The sequence below is a fragment of the Mus musculus genome, chromosome 3 (assembly GCF_000001635.26).
Source record: "Mus musculus strain C57BL/6J chromosome 3, GRCm38.p6 C57BL/6J".
In the NCBI taxonomy this organism is placed as follows: Eukaryota; Metazoa; Chordata; class Mammalia; order Rodentia; family Muridae; genus Mus; species Mus musculus.
In genome coordinates, this window is record NC_000069.6 from 87,668,196 (window position 1) to 87,685,863 (window position 17,668).

The following is a 17,668-nucleotide window of genomic DNA, read 5'->3' on the forward strand; positions in this document are numbered from 1 at the left end:
ACAAATATAGAATTCTACATCATGCCTGTCTGGATGCTGCCTTGCTCCTGCCTTGATGATAATAGACTGAACCTCTGAACCTGTAAGCTAGCCCCAATTAAATGTTGTCATAAGAGTTGCCTTGGTTATGGTATCTGTTTACTTAGTAAAACCCTAACTAAGACACCCAAGCAGTGTCAGTTATGGGTTTCATCTGATGGAATGGACCTTAAGTTAAAACAAACGTTGGTTACACCCGCAGGTTCTCTGCCACCATTGCCCTAGCACATCTTGAAGGCAGGGCAGATTGTAGGTCAAAAGTTTTTTAGCTAGGCTGCTGTTTATGTTTATTTTTTTGGTAGCCTGCAGAGTACCTTCCCATACCAAAGACACTAGAATGTAGGGGAGAAGGCTCATGTAGGCAGCAGCTCGACTTATCCACGTTTAATGAGTTGTGTAGGTGTTGTCTTCAGCAATGGGGCCCTGCTGTCCATTTGCAGAGAATAACCCAGCCTAGGTTGTTTGGGGATTTCCATGAGACCCCCTTGGCCAACAACTCAATTGAATGCAGCCTAATCCTGGTACTGGGAGCCTTGTTTAGTGACAAGAGATGGCCAAGTAGGACTCCAATTCCCCCATTATTAGGAGACCTCATAGGATATACTTAATACACTTTAGTTTTTACTCTACTAGGTTTCCATATCATCCCTCAGATGCCCCTCAATTCCAGCGCTTGCTCTCTCTCTCTCTCTCTCTCTCTCTCTCTCTCTCTCTCTCTCTCTCTCTCTCTCTCTCTCCATTTCCTTCCTCAACCTTATCTCCCCCACCTCCCCACCCAATCCTCCCATTCCCCTCCCCGGTTGCCCCAGTACACCGTAAAGTCTAGTCTAGTTCACCCTCCCAAAGAGATCCATGTGTCCTCCCCCTCCCACCCCCACCCAGTTCTTTCCTCTGGTGGGCCTACAGATTGTAGATTGATTGCCTATCCAATAGTTAATATCCACATATAACTGAATACATACCATCTTTCTCTGTCTGGCTTTCCTCACTCGGGATGATTTGTTTCCTAATTCCATCCATTTGCCTGCAAGTTTCATGTCATTGTTTTTAACAGTTGAGTAATACTCCATTGTATAAATGTACCACATTTTCTTTATCCATTCTTTTGTTGAGGGACATCTAAGTTGTTTTCAGTTTCTGACTACTATGAATAAAGCTACCATGAACATGGTAGAGCAAGTGTCCTTGTGGTAGGATGAAGTGTCTTTTGAGTGTATGCCCAAGAGAGATATAGCTGGGTCTAGAGGTAGATCAATTCCTAACTTTCTGAGAAACTGCCATATTGATTTCCATAATAGCTATACAAGTTTACACTCCTACCAACAATGACTGAATGTTCCCCTTATTCTACAACTTCATCAATATGAGCCATCAGTTTTATATTGATCAGCGCAATTCTGAGAGGTGTAAGGTGGAATCTCAAAGTATTTTTGATTTGCATATCCCCAGTAGATAAGGATGTTGAACATTTAAGTGTTCCTCAGCCATTTGAGTTTCCTCTATTAAGAAGTCTCTATTTAGGTCTGTACTCCATTTTTAGTTGGATTATTTGGTGTTTTTTTTTTTTATATCTAGTTACTTGACTTCTTTATTTATTTTTTATGTGGTGTTGGTAAAAACTTTTCCCCATTTTGCAGGCTGTCACTTTGCCCAAATGATGCTGTCCTTTGCCTTACAGAAGCTTTTCAGTTTCAAGAGGCCTGTCTTGTTAATCTTGATGCCTGTGCTGTCAGTGTTCTGTTCAAGGAGTTTTCTCTTGTGCCAGTGAGTTCAAGACTATTCCCAGTTTCTCTTCTATTGGGCTTAGTGTATTGGGTTTTGAACTTGAATTTTTTTACAGTGATAAGTATAGATTTATCTGCATTCTTCTACATGCAGACATCTGGTTGACCAGCACCACTTGTTGAAGATTCAGTTTGAAAGTATTTTATTGAGTATTTTTGTATCTATATTCATAAAAGAAATTGGTGTGAAATTTTTTTTCTTGTTGGGTCTTTGTGTGGTGTGGGTATCTGAGTGACTGTGTCCTCATAGAATTAGATAATGTTCTTTCTGTTTATATTTTGTGGACTAATTTGAGTAATTTTGGTGTTAACTCTTCTTTGAAAGTCTGATAAAACTCTGGGCTAAAACCATCTGACTGTGAGCTTTTCTTGCGGGAGATGTTTAATGATTACTTCTATTTCACTCGGTGATATAGGTCTATTTTGATTATCTGATCTTGATTTAAGTTTGGTAAGTGGTACTGTTTTAGTTAAGGTTTTATTGCTGTAAACAGACATCATGACCAAGACAACTCTTATAAGGACAACATTTAATTGGGGTTGACTTACAGGTTTAGAGGTTCAGTCTATTATCATCAAGGCAAGAACATGGCAGCATCCAGACAAGCATGATGTGGGAGGAGCTGAGAGTTCTACATCTTCATCTGAAGGCTGCTAGCAGAATACTGGCTTCCAGGCAGCTAGGATGAGGATCTTAAAGCCCACGCCCACAGTGACACACCTACTCCAACAGGACCACACCTTTTAATAGTGCCACTCCCTGGGACAAGCATATACAAACCATCACTGGCCATACCTAGCTATGGCATAATGCAAAATACATTTAGTCCAACTTCAAAAGTCTCCATAGTCTCAACAATGTTAAAAGTCCAAAGTTGAAAATCTCCTCTAAGGGATTGGAGAGATGGCTCAGAGGTTAAGAGCACTGACTGCTCTTCCACAGGTTCTGAGTTCAAATCCCAGCAACCACATGGTGGCTTGAAACCATCTGTAATGAGATCTTTTGTCCTCTTCCGGTGTGTCTGAAGACAGCTACAGTGTACTTATATATAATAAATAAATAAATATGAAAGAAAGAAAAGAGAAGAGAAAAGAAGAAAGTCTCCTCTGAGATTCATCCAATCACTTAACTGTAATCCCCAAAGAAAGACAGGAAACCAGCTGGGCAGACTCCAAACTCTGCATCACCATGTCTGATGTCAAAGCAGTCTTCAGATCTCCAACTCTTTTTTTCATCTTTGTTGACTGCAACAAACTTCTTTCTCCTGATCTGGTTCCATCCCTACTAGCAGCTTTCCTCAGCAGATAGCACATGGTTCTGGCATCTTGAACATCTTGGGGTCTCCAAGGCAACTTCAGTGTTACAGCTTCTTGTTTCAATGTCTGGGATCCACACATGTTCTTCTGGGCTCCTTTGGAAAGGGCTGGCATCACTTCTACATCCCTGTCCTCTATAGCACTCTAAGCTCAGGTTGATCCACTCCACTGCCACTGCTGTTCTTGGTGATCATCCCATGGTACTGGCTTCTCCAGTATGCTGTGTCTTCTGTTGCAACTAAGCTTCACCAATAACCTCTCATGGGCTCTCTTCATGGTGCCAAGCCTCAACTCCTTTGCATGACCCCTTCAGTCTTGGACCCTCTTTTGCAACTGGGACTGCACCTTCACCAATGGCCTTCCATAGCCTCTCACAGTGCCAAGCCTCAGCTGTTCTTGATGACCCCTTCATGCCTTCAAAACCAGAATCATCTGGGTGACTCTTACTTATTACCAAGTACAGCTGCAGAAGGAGATGCAACCTTGGCTGTCTCTGGAACACAGCTTCTTTGTGCTCTCAGATAACACTTTCCAGAAGATTCCCCTCAGTGATGCTGATCTCTTAATCACCACTAATTTCTTAGCTCCAGCTAACCAGCATCAATTGTCCCAGTAGGCCCTTCTATTCTTGACTCTAAAGCCAGAGCCACATGGCTGAAGCTGCCGAGTCCTGCTACTTGATAGAGCTAGAACATGGCCTCCCTTTTCTGTTACATTATCACCAGCTTTGTTTTCTAACTCCTTCACTGCCTAAGGTTGGCTGTCCTGGAACTTGTTCTGTAGATTGACCTTTAACTCAGAAACCTGCATGACTCTGTCTCCTGTAATTCTAGGATTAAAGGCATGTACTGCCATGCCTGGACTTAAGCTTTTCCTCACCTAGAACCTGCTCTGTTCAAGGCTGACCTTGAACTCAGAGATTTGCTTAGCTTTGCCTTCTGGTATTAAAGGTTTGTTCTGCCAAGCCCGGACCAAAACTCTGCTGGGTGGTATCTTACCCCAAGATCACTACTCCCTTAATTAAATTTAATATCCTTAAACCCAGGAATCAGCTCCTTTTTACTTCCTGGTGCCTCTTTAATACTCAGACCATATATTTTATATTTTTCCTTTTTCAGCATGCTATGCTTCTCATGAGACTTAACCAGAGAAAAACGTCTGTGATAGGTGTTTCTTTTTTCTTGTTCTTGTTATTGTTTTGGTTTTTGGTTTTGTTTTGGTTTGGTTTGGTTTTGGTTTTGGTTTTCAGGTTTATTGAAAATATGGCATAACAGATTAAACAGCTCCACATGGTGTTTTGAAATTCATCTCAACTGTAGGCTGAGTGACCTGAAGGTTAAAGATTTCTGAGACTTTTTCTTTGTCAGCAATTAATCTGAGTCTCTTCACATTAGCCTCAGACACACTCCTCAGACAAAGGCAGAAAGCAGCCACATTCTTCACCAAAATGCCACAAAAACAGTCTCTAGGCCATATATTGAAATTCTTCACTGAAACCTTTTGGGCCAAGTCCAAACAACTCAAATCACTCTCAGTAACAAAGTCTTCCATATTCCTACTATTAAGCCCCATTTAAAGCATTCCACTACTTTCCAAATCCAAAGTCCTAAAAGCCACATTCTTCCAAACAAAAGTATGGTCAGGCCTATCACAGAAAAACCCCCCTCCTGGTACCAACTTCTGTCTTAGGATTTTACTGTTGTGAACAGACACCCTGACCAAGGCAATTTTTATAGAGGACAACATTTAATTGGGGCTGGCTTACAGGCTCAGAGGTTCAATCCCAGTATCATAAAGGCAGGAACATGGCACCATCCAGGCAGGCATGGTGCAGGTGGAGCTGAGAGTTCTACATCCTCATCTGAAGGCTGCTGGCAGAATGCTGACTTCCAGGCAGCTAAAATGAGGGTCTTAAAGCTCACACCCACAATGACACACCTAGTCCAACAAAGTCACACCTACTCTAACAGAGCCACACCTTATAATAGTGCCACTCCCTGAGTCAAGCATATACAAACCGTCACAGGTACCTATTGAGAAAATTATCTATTTCTTTTAGACTTTCCAATTTTGTGGAGTACGTTTTTAAAAGTATGTTCTTATGGTTCTCTGGATTTCTTTTAAGTCTGTTGTTATGTCTCCCTTTTTATTTCTGATTTTGTTCATTTTGAGAGTCTCTGCCTTTTAATAACTAGTTTGGGTTTGTCTCTCTTGTTGTGGGAGACTTCGGTACCCCACTCTCATCAATGGGCAAGTCATCCACACAACTAAACAGAGAAATACAAATGGATCTAACATATCTACAGGATATTTCACCCAAACACAAAAGAAGATATTTTCTTCTCTGCACCTCATGAAACTTTCTCCAAAATTGACCACACATGTGGTCACAAAGCAAGTTTCAACAGATGCAAGAAAATTGAAATTATTCCCTATACCCTATCAGACCACTATGAATTAAAGCTGGATCAACAACAACAGAAAGCTTACAAACTCATGGAAACAGAAAGACTCTCTATTGAATGACTACTGAGTCAAAGCAGAAATAAGATCTGGAGAAGGACAAGAAGAGGTGTGGCCTACTTATATAGCACTGACAGGAGCAGCCCAGCAGGCATCCCTGCTAGGGTTAGATGCTGAGAGACAAAGCAACTAGTTGGAGGAAAGAGGTCAGAAAGTAAAGATCTGGGGGATCCACAGGAGACAGGACCTGGGGGAGGGAAGGCTGCTGCAGGTGTGCTACTGCAGCTGTTCTGCTGCAGAGCTGGGGGTGAGACTGGGAACTGGATTTGGGGGAGCAGAGGGAAAAGAGAGGAGCTACAAACACCCTACCTGGTTGTCTGGTAGGTGGGCACTGCAGGTTTTGAGTGCCAGGAGTGGAAGTTGACCTTCAGAATGTCTCATACCAACCAACCCAGGAATATAGTCTCCATGGGGTGCAGCTCCACGAGTGTAGCTCCATGGCAGATTCATGGCAACACCTGCTGGGGCCATAGCGAAGTCAGCTGAAGGTAACTCTCCCTCCCTTCCCTTAGTCTGAAGGGCTAGAGGCTCCAATTGCAGAAAAGGGCAGAACATGGTTCACAAAGTAGAAGCCACTGTGTGGTGTGGTTTAAATTTTTATAGTAGCCATATGAAAAGTGGTAAGAGAGAGATACAATTAATTTTGATGGTATGCATTTCATTTAGCCCATTACATTCAAAATGCTATCATTTCAATATGTTGGTGGTGGTGCTTCAATCCCAGCATTTGGGAGGCAGAGGCAAGTGGATCTTAGAATTCAAGACCAGTATAATCTACAGAATGAGTTCCAGGATGGCCAGGGCTGCACAGATAAACCTTGTCTTGGGGGGAAAAAGGATTATTGAGACCATTTTTTTTTTTACACTAAATTATTGAAATCTGGTGTGTATTTTATTTTTACAGCATATTTTAGTATGAACCAAGTACAGTTTAGCCAGTACTCTTTAACACATGCTATTATTCAATGCAAGACAAGGCCAGAAAGTGCACCCAACATCAGCTCCCAGCAGCCTGCCCTTGGGACACTCTCATTTGCCTTTCTGGCATGTCTGATTGCTAGTGCTCCCCTTCAGGTATATGTCCTCCACCCTATATAATCTCTGGGCCTCTGGTGTTTTCTCTTCAGTACACTCTAGTCACTGGTAGTCAGGTCTCCCTTTTTAAAGATCTATCTGGTCGTGCTAGATAGTGCTATTCCTATAAGTAAAATCCAGAACCCTCACATGTAAAGATTGTATGTGTGCGACCTGCCCCAGTCCTGATGGCATTCTGCTTCCTAAGGTCGCTGGGTTGCTTTCCAGTTTGCAGGGCCTTTGACATACTGGATCTCACTTAGTTCTCACAGCTGCCATGTGACATAGGAAGACCCGAACAAGTGAAACATTTATCCATATTATTTAGGTAGAAAAATAGACTTGAACTTAATAGGAGGTTTTCTAAGATACTCCTAATAACAGCAGAACAGGCTGAAAACTCATGTCTTTGGAGAATCTCTTTAGTCCTGTTTCTTGCTTAATTCTTTTGCTTTTTTCTCAATATTGCAATGGCATTGACAGCTCGACAAGGTTGCTGTGTCTTTTACTTTTTTCTGTGCCTATACACATTCTTTCCTTCCCTGCATGTCAACAGAGCCGCTGTCAGAATCCTACCCTTTCCGGGGTGCTCTGGGTAAATCCATTTAACACATGCCAATCATTCCTTGGATCTAATTTGTAGCTTCCAGTGCACTTGAACGTGTGTTTGCCTGTTTGGCAGATGCTTCACTGATTAGTGTATAGGACTGAATTCTTTGTTTTTTCAAGACAGGGTTTCTCTGTGTAGCCCTGGCTGTCCTGGAACTCACTTTGTAGACCAGGCTGGCCTCGAACTCAGAAATCCACCTGCCTCTGCCTCCCAAGTGCTGGGATTAAAGGCATGCTATTTAGGTTGGCACCATAGAAAGAAGGTCCAGGGAAATCCAGTGTGGCTTCCCTGGAATATATCTGAAGCTGAGCCCTGAAGAATGAGTGGATCTCAGAGAGTTAGCAACTGGTGGTCAAGGGGAGTGTGGCAAAAGATATGGACTTGTAAAAGACACACACACCATGTTCAAGACTTAGAGCTCAATCAGAAACAGGAATCATTGGACCAGGCTTTGTGGACACACCTTTTATCACAGCACTCGGAAGGCAGAAGCAGGCAGGTCTCTGTGACTTGGAGGCCATCCTGGTGAGTTCCAGGACAGCTAGAGTTACACAGTGAGACCCTATCTCAAGAAAACAAAAAACAGAGAATCCCTGAAAGGTGAAGGGTGTTGAATGTTGTGACTCACTTCTTTAAAGGATAGCTGTGAAGCAAAAGCACTAGTACGTGCAGGAGTTAAAGCTGAAGTGGGTATAGGAGGCCAGATCTTGTCAGGTGAAGTCAGAGGTGCCTCAGGCCATTGTAGAGGCCGTGCTGTCGAGGTGGATTCCTGAGATGCCGGGCAGTCAAGTCGGAGGGGCCCGATTGATTCATTTCGAGATCAAGAAACTTGAATTTCTGGCATGGGCCTGCACAGCACTGCTTGCAGAGGAGAAAGCATGTGCATGGCTGGCCTGGAGCTGAGGACACTGGCTTCAGTTTTTAACATTCTAGCTTCAAGGAGTTGTGGAGGAGGTGATTTTGTCTTTTTCCATAGCCTTTAAGAAAGCTGGTGGTACCACTTCTTGTTATTGCTTGTTGTTATAGTGCTACTTGCTGCTGCTGCTGCTGCAGCTGCTGGGAATCAGATTTGGAGGGGCCAGGTGACTTGCCTGAGAAGTACACAGCCAGGAAAGGACTGAACCTGGACTTGGGATTGTGTTTGAACCACTAACAATGTGTAGGGGGCCAGATGTTATTGGCTGTCTGGGGAGGAATATGTGTATGTGGAGGGGTGTGTGTGTCCACGCACGCATATGTGAAGCTAGGGATAAACTTCTGGTGTCACCATCTATTGTTTTCCACTTTATTTTTGAGATAGGCTCACTGAATGGCTAGACTGACTGGCCAGGGAGCCCCTGGGTTGTCCCAGCCCTGCCTCTGAACACTTGGATTATAGGTACATATTGATACTTGGCTTTTTACATGGGTGTTGAGACATCTCCCTCCAGCCTCTAACGCTCTGTTTTTAAAACCATATCCCATCTGTGTTCCAGTGTTGACAAGCTAAACAACCCTCAGCATACTAGTCTGCCTGCTTCCTCCACACACACGTCTGATAGCCAGTTCCTCCTCTGATACACTCATGAAATTAGAAAGGAGAGACTGGGGCTGGGACTTGATAGCTCTTCAGTGCATATATATATCTTTGATATCCTGGACAACAGTTACACAGGTGTTCTTAAAGTGATTGTGAAAATGTGAGTGAACCTCTTTTTCGTATGATTGGGGGTAGGGGGAGGTCTGGGTCGAGTGAATAAGTCACCCTAGACTGCTCACAGGAAGAAAAGGTGACATTTTAAACATTTTTTTATTTTAAGATTTATTTATTTATTTATTATATGTAAGTACACTGTAGTGGTATTCAGACACTCTAGAAGAGGGCATCAGATCTCATTATAGATGGCTGTGAGCCACCATGTGGTTGTTGGAGTTTGAACTGAGGACCTTTGGAAGAGCAGTCAGTGCTCTTAACCGCTAAGCCATCTCTCCAGCCCTTAAATATTTTTTAATGGTGGAAGGAGATTTTAGGTACAGCTCAATGCTAGAGCTATGGGCTAGTGTACACAAAACACCAAAGAGCAAAGGATGATGAACTATAGTGGATGACTTTAGGGGAGAAATAACAGATGTGGTTACTTGTTAACAGCTTAAAAGAGAGTGAGGGCGGTTTCCTCAGACAAGGACCAGTAGTAGATACATCAGACAGTAGTAGATGCACAGCCACCTCTTACTCAAGCTCTAGGGAGTCTGATGCCCTCTTCTGGCCTCCACAGTCACCTCCACACTTGGCAGAAGCACAGACGGCACACTGACACATAAGTAAAAAAAATTCTAAAAGTAAAAATAATAGTAACAAATATAAACACTTGGGTAAGTGGTTATTTGAGAACAGAATTCTCAAAACACATAGCAGATTTCAAGTAGAATAGATTTTTTTTTTTACCTTTGAGAAATCTCACATCACCACCACAGGGCAAGCTATACAATATCACTTATAATGTTTCAAAATAGCCAGGATGGGTGTAGTGGCATGTTCCTATAATCTCTTGCTGAGGCAAGAGGATACTTAATTTGAGCCTAGCCTGGGTTAAATAGTGAGTTCCAGGACAGTTTGGAATACAGAGTGAGATTCTGTCCCAAACAAACAAAAACATTGAACCTGATTTTCATCATGAGGAGACAGGAGGCATTTACCAATTGTGGGCCATTCATTCAACAAGACGGTCGGCTTGGACTCTTCAGACTATCCTGTGGGGGTGAGGGGAGGGAGATGGCTCAGTCAGTAAAGTACTTGCTGTACAAACGTGAGGACCAGAGTTCAGATCCACAGCACCCATGTGAAACACTGGAACTGATAGAATCTGTAATCCCAGCTCTAGCTCTGTGTCTAGGAACGCAGAGACATTCGAATCCCTGGAGTTCCCTGGCCAAACAGCCTAGCTGAATTATTGAACTCCAGGTTCAGTGAGAAACCCTATCTTTAAATAAGGTGCAGAGTACCTGAGGAAACACCTGATACTGACCTCTGACCTCCACATTTGTACAAACATATCCATACACATAGAACACACAACATGATAAAGCATCATTGTTCTAAGAGATAAAATGGGCAGAGGGCTCAGTAGGTGGAAAGAATCATAATGCAAATATCTGATATTCAGGATATCTGTTATTCAACCCCAGTGAAAAGGTCATTCGACCCACAGGTTGAGAACTGCTGATGAAGAGCATTACTCTCCCTCCTGCTCCTTCAACTTTAGTGCTGCTTGAAATTATTCAAAATCAAACATGGAGCAGGGTAACTTGATAGAGAGGGAAGGGGTAGAAGCAATTGGGCAATATCTTTAAAAACGTATATGGTTAAGTTGGAGGCAGACGTGAGCACAGTATTCCATAGGATCTGCTAGTGGAGAGAGGCAGTCAGGAGTGAACTTGAAATTTTTTTTTAGATTCACCTAATGAAAGGCACTCACACGCCAAATTGTATACGTAGTGAAAAGCTGAGGAGTCTATCATGGGTTCTCGAAGGGCTGAGGAATGATGTGACAGAGGGACAGTAAAATGACATGATCGTAGTTGGTGGCAGTCAGTACTTGGTAGTCAGTTTCTTTCAATAACCCAAGCTTGAGACAGTGTACCTACTAAGGTACCAAGTGCACGGATAACACTGAACTTTCTGGACAAGGAAAACTTCCTCTTGATCAAGAGTGCACTGAGGGAAGACAAACCATAAACAGGAAGTGTATTTGTTATACCGGAACAGGTTCTGAAGGACCTATTTTAGCTGGATAATTTGTATCAGAAAACTCTAGAGAGTATATGTTTGAAGGGAAATCTCTACTCTTTTTTTTTTTCTTTCCCCGAGTCAGGGTTTCTCTGTATAGCTCTGGCTGTCCTGGAACTCACTTTGTAGACCAGGCTGGCCTCGAACTCAGAAATCTGCCTGCCTCTGCCTCCCAAGTGCTGGGATTGAAGGCGTGTGCCACCACTGCCCTGATGAAATCTCTACTCTTAAGGTTGAAATTAAATGAAACCTGAACTTTGGTATTACATTTTATTTTATATTTTATTTTTATTTCTTCAAAAGGAGCTCTGGCAAAGTTTTATTAAAGGTAAACTTTCTTGTTTACTTCTCACCAGTCTGTTCTGGCATGCTTCTAATAATATCAGAATCACCTGGGTCAATGATAGCCAGTGTGCATACTCTGTAGTATTTTCCACACGCTGTGCCCAGTTCAATATTATTGCCACTGTAGTGATAGACCCCAGTTTTAGCCAACATGGCATAGAACTCTATTTCAGATTTCCTCAAAGCTGGACAGTTGTTGGCAAGGATAACCAACTTGGCTTTGCCTTGTCTGATCATCTTCAGAGTCTGTTTGTATCCCAGCACGTACTTCCCACTTTTCATAACAAGTTGGAGCCTAGAGTTGATCAACTCCAGAGACTTTTCCGTCTTCTCTGCAGCCACCATCTTCCTGCCTTAGGTGCTGGACAACCCCCAACCAACACCAGCCACCAAGATGGCCAGGGATGGAGAAAGGCTTGGTATTACTTTTTTTTTTTTTTTTTTTTTTTTTGAGACAGGGTTTCTCTATATAGCTCTGGCTGTCCTGGAACTCATTTTGTAGACCAGTCTGGCCTCAAACTCAGAAATCCACCTGCCTCTGCCTCCCGAGTGCTGGGATTAAAGGCATGTGCTACCACGCTCAGCTGGTATTACATTTTAATGGAGAAAATAACTGCAATTTTTTTTCTTCTGACCACCATGTCAAACTTCTTTATTCTCTTCTTTGCTTCCTCCCTGGGCTCTCATATTTTAACCTCCTAAGGTTTTCCTTCCAAATGTATGCTCAGACATGAAACTAATATGACCCAAAGTTTGGCTGTTCTTTCTACCTACCAGGCCTAACATAGACATGTCTTCTTCCTTCAATTCATTGGTCATTTTTCCTTTTTTAAGCTCTTAATTTAACAAAAGAAATGCAGCTATATTTGTGTGGTGTAAGCAAGGGCACAGTGAACCACTGAATTAGACCATTCCAATGGTAGAAAGAAAGGTTGGTTGGGGATCAGATTACCAAGGGACAGAGAGAAGAGAAAAGTGACAGACAAGCAGGCGGATTTTATCCAGCAGGGTGGGGGTCTTTGATCTGATACAGGCTGTTCAGATTGACAGGGACTAGATGCTCTGTCTGAAGTAGTTGACCTTTGGGGGAGGATCAAGGGAGGTTCCTGGTAATTTAAGGGAAGTTCTTGGTAGGCAGAAACCCACCTTTAGGTCTCTGTTTAGCAAATAACATTCTGTTTACCAGGCAAAGTTCTTCTATTTAAAGTAAAGTCTTCACTACCGGTGAGGGCAGGGCAGGGTAGAGAGGAACACCTTTAATATCTGACAATCTGTCCTGTCAGACCCACCCTGACCTGTGCTTGCTTGGGTGCTTGGTTGGTTGGTTGGTTGGTTGGTTGGTTTTGGTTTTAGTGAAACCTGTAGTGGCTGGTCATGGTCAGCTGATCTTTGCCCATGCCCCCAGCAGTCTTCTTTAGTATGTATACTCGCTTTCAGTTTTGAAGCCCTAATTCATGCCACAGCTCAAAGGCAGTCCAGGCCAGCTTGACTCAGTGATAGACTTCATGCTATGCAGGGTCATAGACTCAGTCCCCACCACTCAAAACATACAAGTGTTTCCCAGTTCAGATGAATCTTAAGAGTTTTAATTGGGATGTACAACGCCGGTTTCCTTCTAGAGTCAAGAACAAGGTAAAATGGACGTTCTCAGGAATTCAGACCCAGCTTGCGTTGGATGGAGGATGTTGTGGGTACACTAAAGAAAGCAGTGGAGCAGTTGGAACCAAAGAGCCCTTTTCCAGAGACTCATTTCTGACAGGGGGCTGGTAGTCCCTGGGTTGGGACCAAAACTACAAGTTTTCCTCATCCACTTGTTTGTATCCCTATTGCCTGGCAGTGTCTAATAATATTCCCTGTTGGAGAAAGGCGAGATACTGAGCCCTATGGAACAGTTCAGGGAAGCACCTAAGTGTATGGTTATACAGCAGGTCATACCTCCTGTTAAATATTATGGCACTTCTGAATGCAGGCCGAGCCTCAGGAATCCTACAGAGACTCTGGTGAATTTGCACTATTATAAGCTCACCACTGAATCCGCTCCCAGCCCTGGTCGGTCTGTCGGGTTTTTCTTTTAAACTAACCATCTCCAGTGTCTTGTCTGGTTTATGTTGTTTTGTTTTCTTTCTCTTCCTTCCTCCTATCCTGCATCACTCTCTCCTGGGTCCCACGTCCTCTTCTTTGATGTCTTCCTCTCTCTGACCCAAAGATCAGCCAGTAAAAAGCAATCTCACCTGTCCAGGTAAGAGGAATGCCTCTGGGGGAGAAAAGATCCCGTCTTTGTATTTTTAAATTTGTGTAGGGTGGTGGTGGTGGTGCTGGTGGTGCTGGTGGTGGTGATTGCTTGTGGAATAAGGAGTATTGTTTTGTTTTCAAGACTGGCCATATACCCCAGGCCGGTCTACAAAATGTTATATATAACCCTGGCTGCCTTGAGCTCAGCAGTCTTCCTGCCTCAGCCTCCAAAGGCCAGGATGACCGTTGTCTGCCATTTCATCTGGCTCTTGTGAATAGTTAATATCTTCACACAGTTCACAAGTAAACACAACAAAGAATCTGCTAAGAGGGCTCCAGTCCAGTGCCTGTTCCTTAGCCAACCCCTTCCCACCTCAGAGAAGCCACTGTTGTTTCTCTTATACGCTGCAAAGATGTGGCAGATGTTTCCATATATATAATAAATATGCAAACATATCATCCTTTCATTTTTATCTACTGCTTTAAATGTCCACACAATTCTCATCTTCTCCCTTAATAGTATCATAGAAATCATTCTTTAAACACAATTTTATAAGGACAAATTCTGCATTGTTCTATAGATATGAGATCATGGTTTCTGGTATTCTACCATTGTGCACAGTCACATAAGCTTCCACTTAGTCACTGACTACAGCTAAGATGGGGACCACCCCTTCCTGAGGGCAGCAGCTACTGAATCTGGAGCTGTGAACTTGTGCATGTTCTAAAAAGTCTGGCCACAGCAGTGTTCTGAGTTTGTTTCCTGTTCCTGTATCTTCCCTAATTAAAGAAGAGACCAAGAAAGGAATGTGATGGCTGGTGAAATGTGGTGTGTTGAAGGTTGAGGGTCTTAACCTCTGAGCAGTATGCCAGAGGCCAGCTGTGGGCGGGCTGACTGTGAGGCTGAAGGACATGGTCACCAACAGAGCAGATTCCTGTTCTTCACTAGTAGCTAGAAGATGAATAGACTTTTCAGAAGTTCAGGCTGTTGGCATGCTCCTGGTCTTTAAAGATCAAGGATTCAAGTTGCCCTTTCCCTAGTTCCTTAGTACTAAATGTCCAGGTGCCATCTTAGAGAGGGAAGACTTTCAGGGACAAAGAGATGAAGTCATTCAGTGCTCTGCTGTGTTCATGGAGGCCTCTGTATGTGTCTGGCCCACCATATCTCTCCAGTCTCCTCTTTTGCATATCATCACCTAACGCTAACTAGCTGTTTGTTTTTCTTGCATTCATTTTTCTCCGCTGCTCCGTTCTGTTCCATCAGCCCCATTGCATCCTGGTAAGACCCTGCAAGCACATGTATGTTTGCACAATCGTCCTGCCGTTGTCTCTTTGTTGTCTGACTCTACAAATGGTATTTCTCTTCACACCCTGCTGAGTATTAAAGAAACCATACTTGCCCTGCCCAGTCAGGATTCCAGATAGGTGATGTTGTCAGCAGTATAGGACACATGACTAGTCTGCTATTGGGATGACCAGGTTACAAGGTGGGTGGGTTATCTTTCATTGTTCAAGACTCTGGGCCCCGTTTAACAGAGCCTCCGACCCCTGGTCCCTCCCTGCTCGGCTCACTAGTGTGTTTCCTTTGCTCCTTCTCCAGGTTAAGTAGCCTGTCTTCTCTGGGAGATTCTACACCTGAACGCACATCCCCTTCTCACCACCGCCAGCCCTCTGACACCTCTGAGACAACAGGTAAGTGCCTGGTGGCATCAGCATAGACACCGGTGTGTGCCCCTATAGAGAAATCCTGTACAGGCATGTGTAAAACACCTAACTTTGCGTTGAGCATGTAATATGTATATTGGGTTTTATGTCAGGAGGTTTATAACATTTACCTCCTTATGCCAACCTAGGAAGTAGGTTTTATATACTTCTTTTGTAGCTAAGGAAACTGAAGTAGGGAGAAAAGTTAGGAAACTTGCCCGACCTCACACTTCTTGAAGACAGCATTGAGGCTTGGAACAGTTGTGTTGTAACTCTAGGCCCACACTCTGTCATCCCAGAGTGCTGTCACATATGTGCAGTGTCCAGTAAAGATCTACAGCAGAGACAGTGGCATACTATGCATGAATAATGATATGTATAAAAGGGTTTCTCCTGGCATTTGTCATTCCCTATATTTGGCAAGGAAACAACCCCAAATCACCTTCATGATTTATCCAGCTCTGTAGCACAACTCAACAAGCTTTGGGGTCCCGTTTGCTATGGTCACTGAGTATAACAATGTAAAATTCCAGTCAACCCAGGGCTCTACTTATCTTTCCTGTGGTCTTGAGGACCACAGCTAGACTTAGCTCTACCCCTTCTTCAATCAATCTCACCCACATAGGCCTAAAGGGACAACTATTTCAGCACTTCAGAGAAGTGTCATAAGGATTACTTCTTATGGATTACAGAGATGATTACCGTTTTTACCAGTCACTGAGAATGCCATATATTAGAGCAGTATATGTGGACACGGTGAATCTGGGAATTGGATTAGCCTTGGAAAAGACTAATCTTTAAAAAGCAGTTGGCTGGCTTGGATGCACTGGCCTTCTAGTGAGACTGCCTGCCCAAACTCCTGTCCCCTACCCCAACAGGTCTTGTTCAGCGCTGTGTCATCATCCAAAAGGACCAGCATGGCTTTGGCTTCACAGTTAGTGGAGATCGCATTGTGCTGGTGCAGTCTGTGCGCCCTGGTGAGTATCATGACCCTCCTGTTAAGAGTAGGCACTGTGTGTATGCTAGTGCTGCATGACTTAGAGTCTGTTTAAATGAGAGATCCTGAAGGAAGGGTGAATGAGTTATTCTAGAATTCTTGGTTGCATCACAGAGGCCAAGTGGTAAAGCACTTTGTGATGCACATTTACATACATATACAATTTCTTAAAAATGTGCAATGTGTGGAAATCTACTAGCAAATAACTTGAAATTAGAGAGGAAGTAGCTATCTTACTGAATATATAAACATCAGGTTACTTCTAATAACAAGTAATTTTAAAATGTTGAATTTGAGCTGGGCGTTGTAGCACACACGTTTAATCCCAGCACTTGAGAGGCAGAAGCGGTTGGATTCCTCTATGTATTTAGGGTCAACCTGGTCTATATGACAACAACACAACAATAATAATATAAAATCTGCCCACAGAGGCCAGAAGAGGGCATGGGATTCCCTGAAACTGGAGTTACAGGTAGTTACAGTTGGTGCCCAGAACCATTCACTGTTCTGGGCACCAACCCAGAGCCTCTGCAAAAGTAGCAAGTGCTGTTAACCACTGAGCCATCTCTCCGGCCTCCAACAGTACATGTTAGATGATGGCAATCTTAGTTCCCAAATTGAAAGCTAAAATGAAAAATAGACTTGATATACTAGGAGCATCTTGGGGAAAATTTACAAAATATAATGTTTATGCTTCTCATTAGCTTGTTTTTGTTGTAGTGTTCTTGTGCTTCTTGGATATAAATTAAGGTTAAAATAGAAGCTATTTACAACTTGTGAACCAAAACTCTGTACCCTCCAGTTAAAACGGTCAAGAGCAGGGTCATCTGGGCTCCACTTTGGTCAGCTGACATCAGAAGACCTTAATACGGTCTTCTTAATACCTCAAATGAAGAGACTATCAATGGATTGAAATCTGTTTAGTAGAATGTTATTATCTCTAATGGTAAGAACCTGGAGAAGTATCTTTATGAGCTTCTCAAGAATTATAAGCCACCGGTTTGAAAGCTAAGGTTTTAATCCACTTCTCTAATTCTTCTTATTACTTTACTAACTATATTTAATACAGTAAAATTATGTTTCCCATGGGATAATAAGAAATAACTCTTATCTGATCTTAAAGCATTCAAATAAATCAAAAGTATACTCTTCTCAGAGCCTGGTCGTACCTGTGCCCCACATTAGTTGGCTGTCTGCACGCCATTCTCTGAGCTAGGTGAAGAGCAAAGCAGCAGGTGTGACCCAGTGTGGTCCACTCCAGATTAATAGGCCTCACG

At 43.1% G+C, this 17,668-nt stretch overlaps 2 protein-coding genes across 20 annotated transcripts in view; one reads left to right on the forward strand and one right to left on the reverse strand.

Moving 5' to 3' along the window:
* Positions 1-17,668, forward strand: part of Arhgef11 (Rho guanine nucleotide exchange factor (GEF) 11) — a 120,492-nt gene that overhangs the window by 50,648 nt on the left and 52,176 nt on the right. For 10 of the 19 annotated variants that reach the window (XM_006501264.2, XM_006501272.2, XM_006501267.2 and 7 more), the window contains exons 2-5: positions 13,665-13,697; positions 14,955-14,969; positions 15,291-15,382; positions 16,273-16,371. In XM_006501264.2, the coding sequence (XP_006501327.1) occupies positions 13,665-13,697; positions 14,955-14,969; positions 15,291-15,382; positions 16,273-16,371 (239 nt within the window). The remainder of the gene's footprint in view (positions 1-13,664; positions 13,698-14,954; positions 14,970-15,290; positions 15,383-16,272; positions 16,372-17,668) is intronic. The other 9 variants (XM_006501269.2, XM_030252535.1, XM_030252537.1 and 6 more) reach the window with 2 other exon arrangements.
* Positions 11,448-11,830, reverse strand: Gm6570 (predicted gene 6570). Its single transcript, NM_001370863.1, has one exon. The coding sequence runs from the start codon at positions 11,801-11,803 to the stop codon at positions 11,456-11,458; it is 348 nt and encodes a 115-aa protein (NP_001357792.1). The 5' UTR covers positions 11,804-11,830; the 3' UTR covers positions 11,448-11,455.

What these genes read in the sequence shown, in the direction of transcription:
- Gm6570 (NM_001370863.1), bottom strand. Translation starts at nt 11,803, where the DNA reads ATGGTGGCTGCAGAGAAGACGGAAAAGTCTCTGGAGTTGATCAACTCT.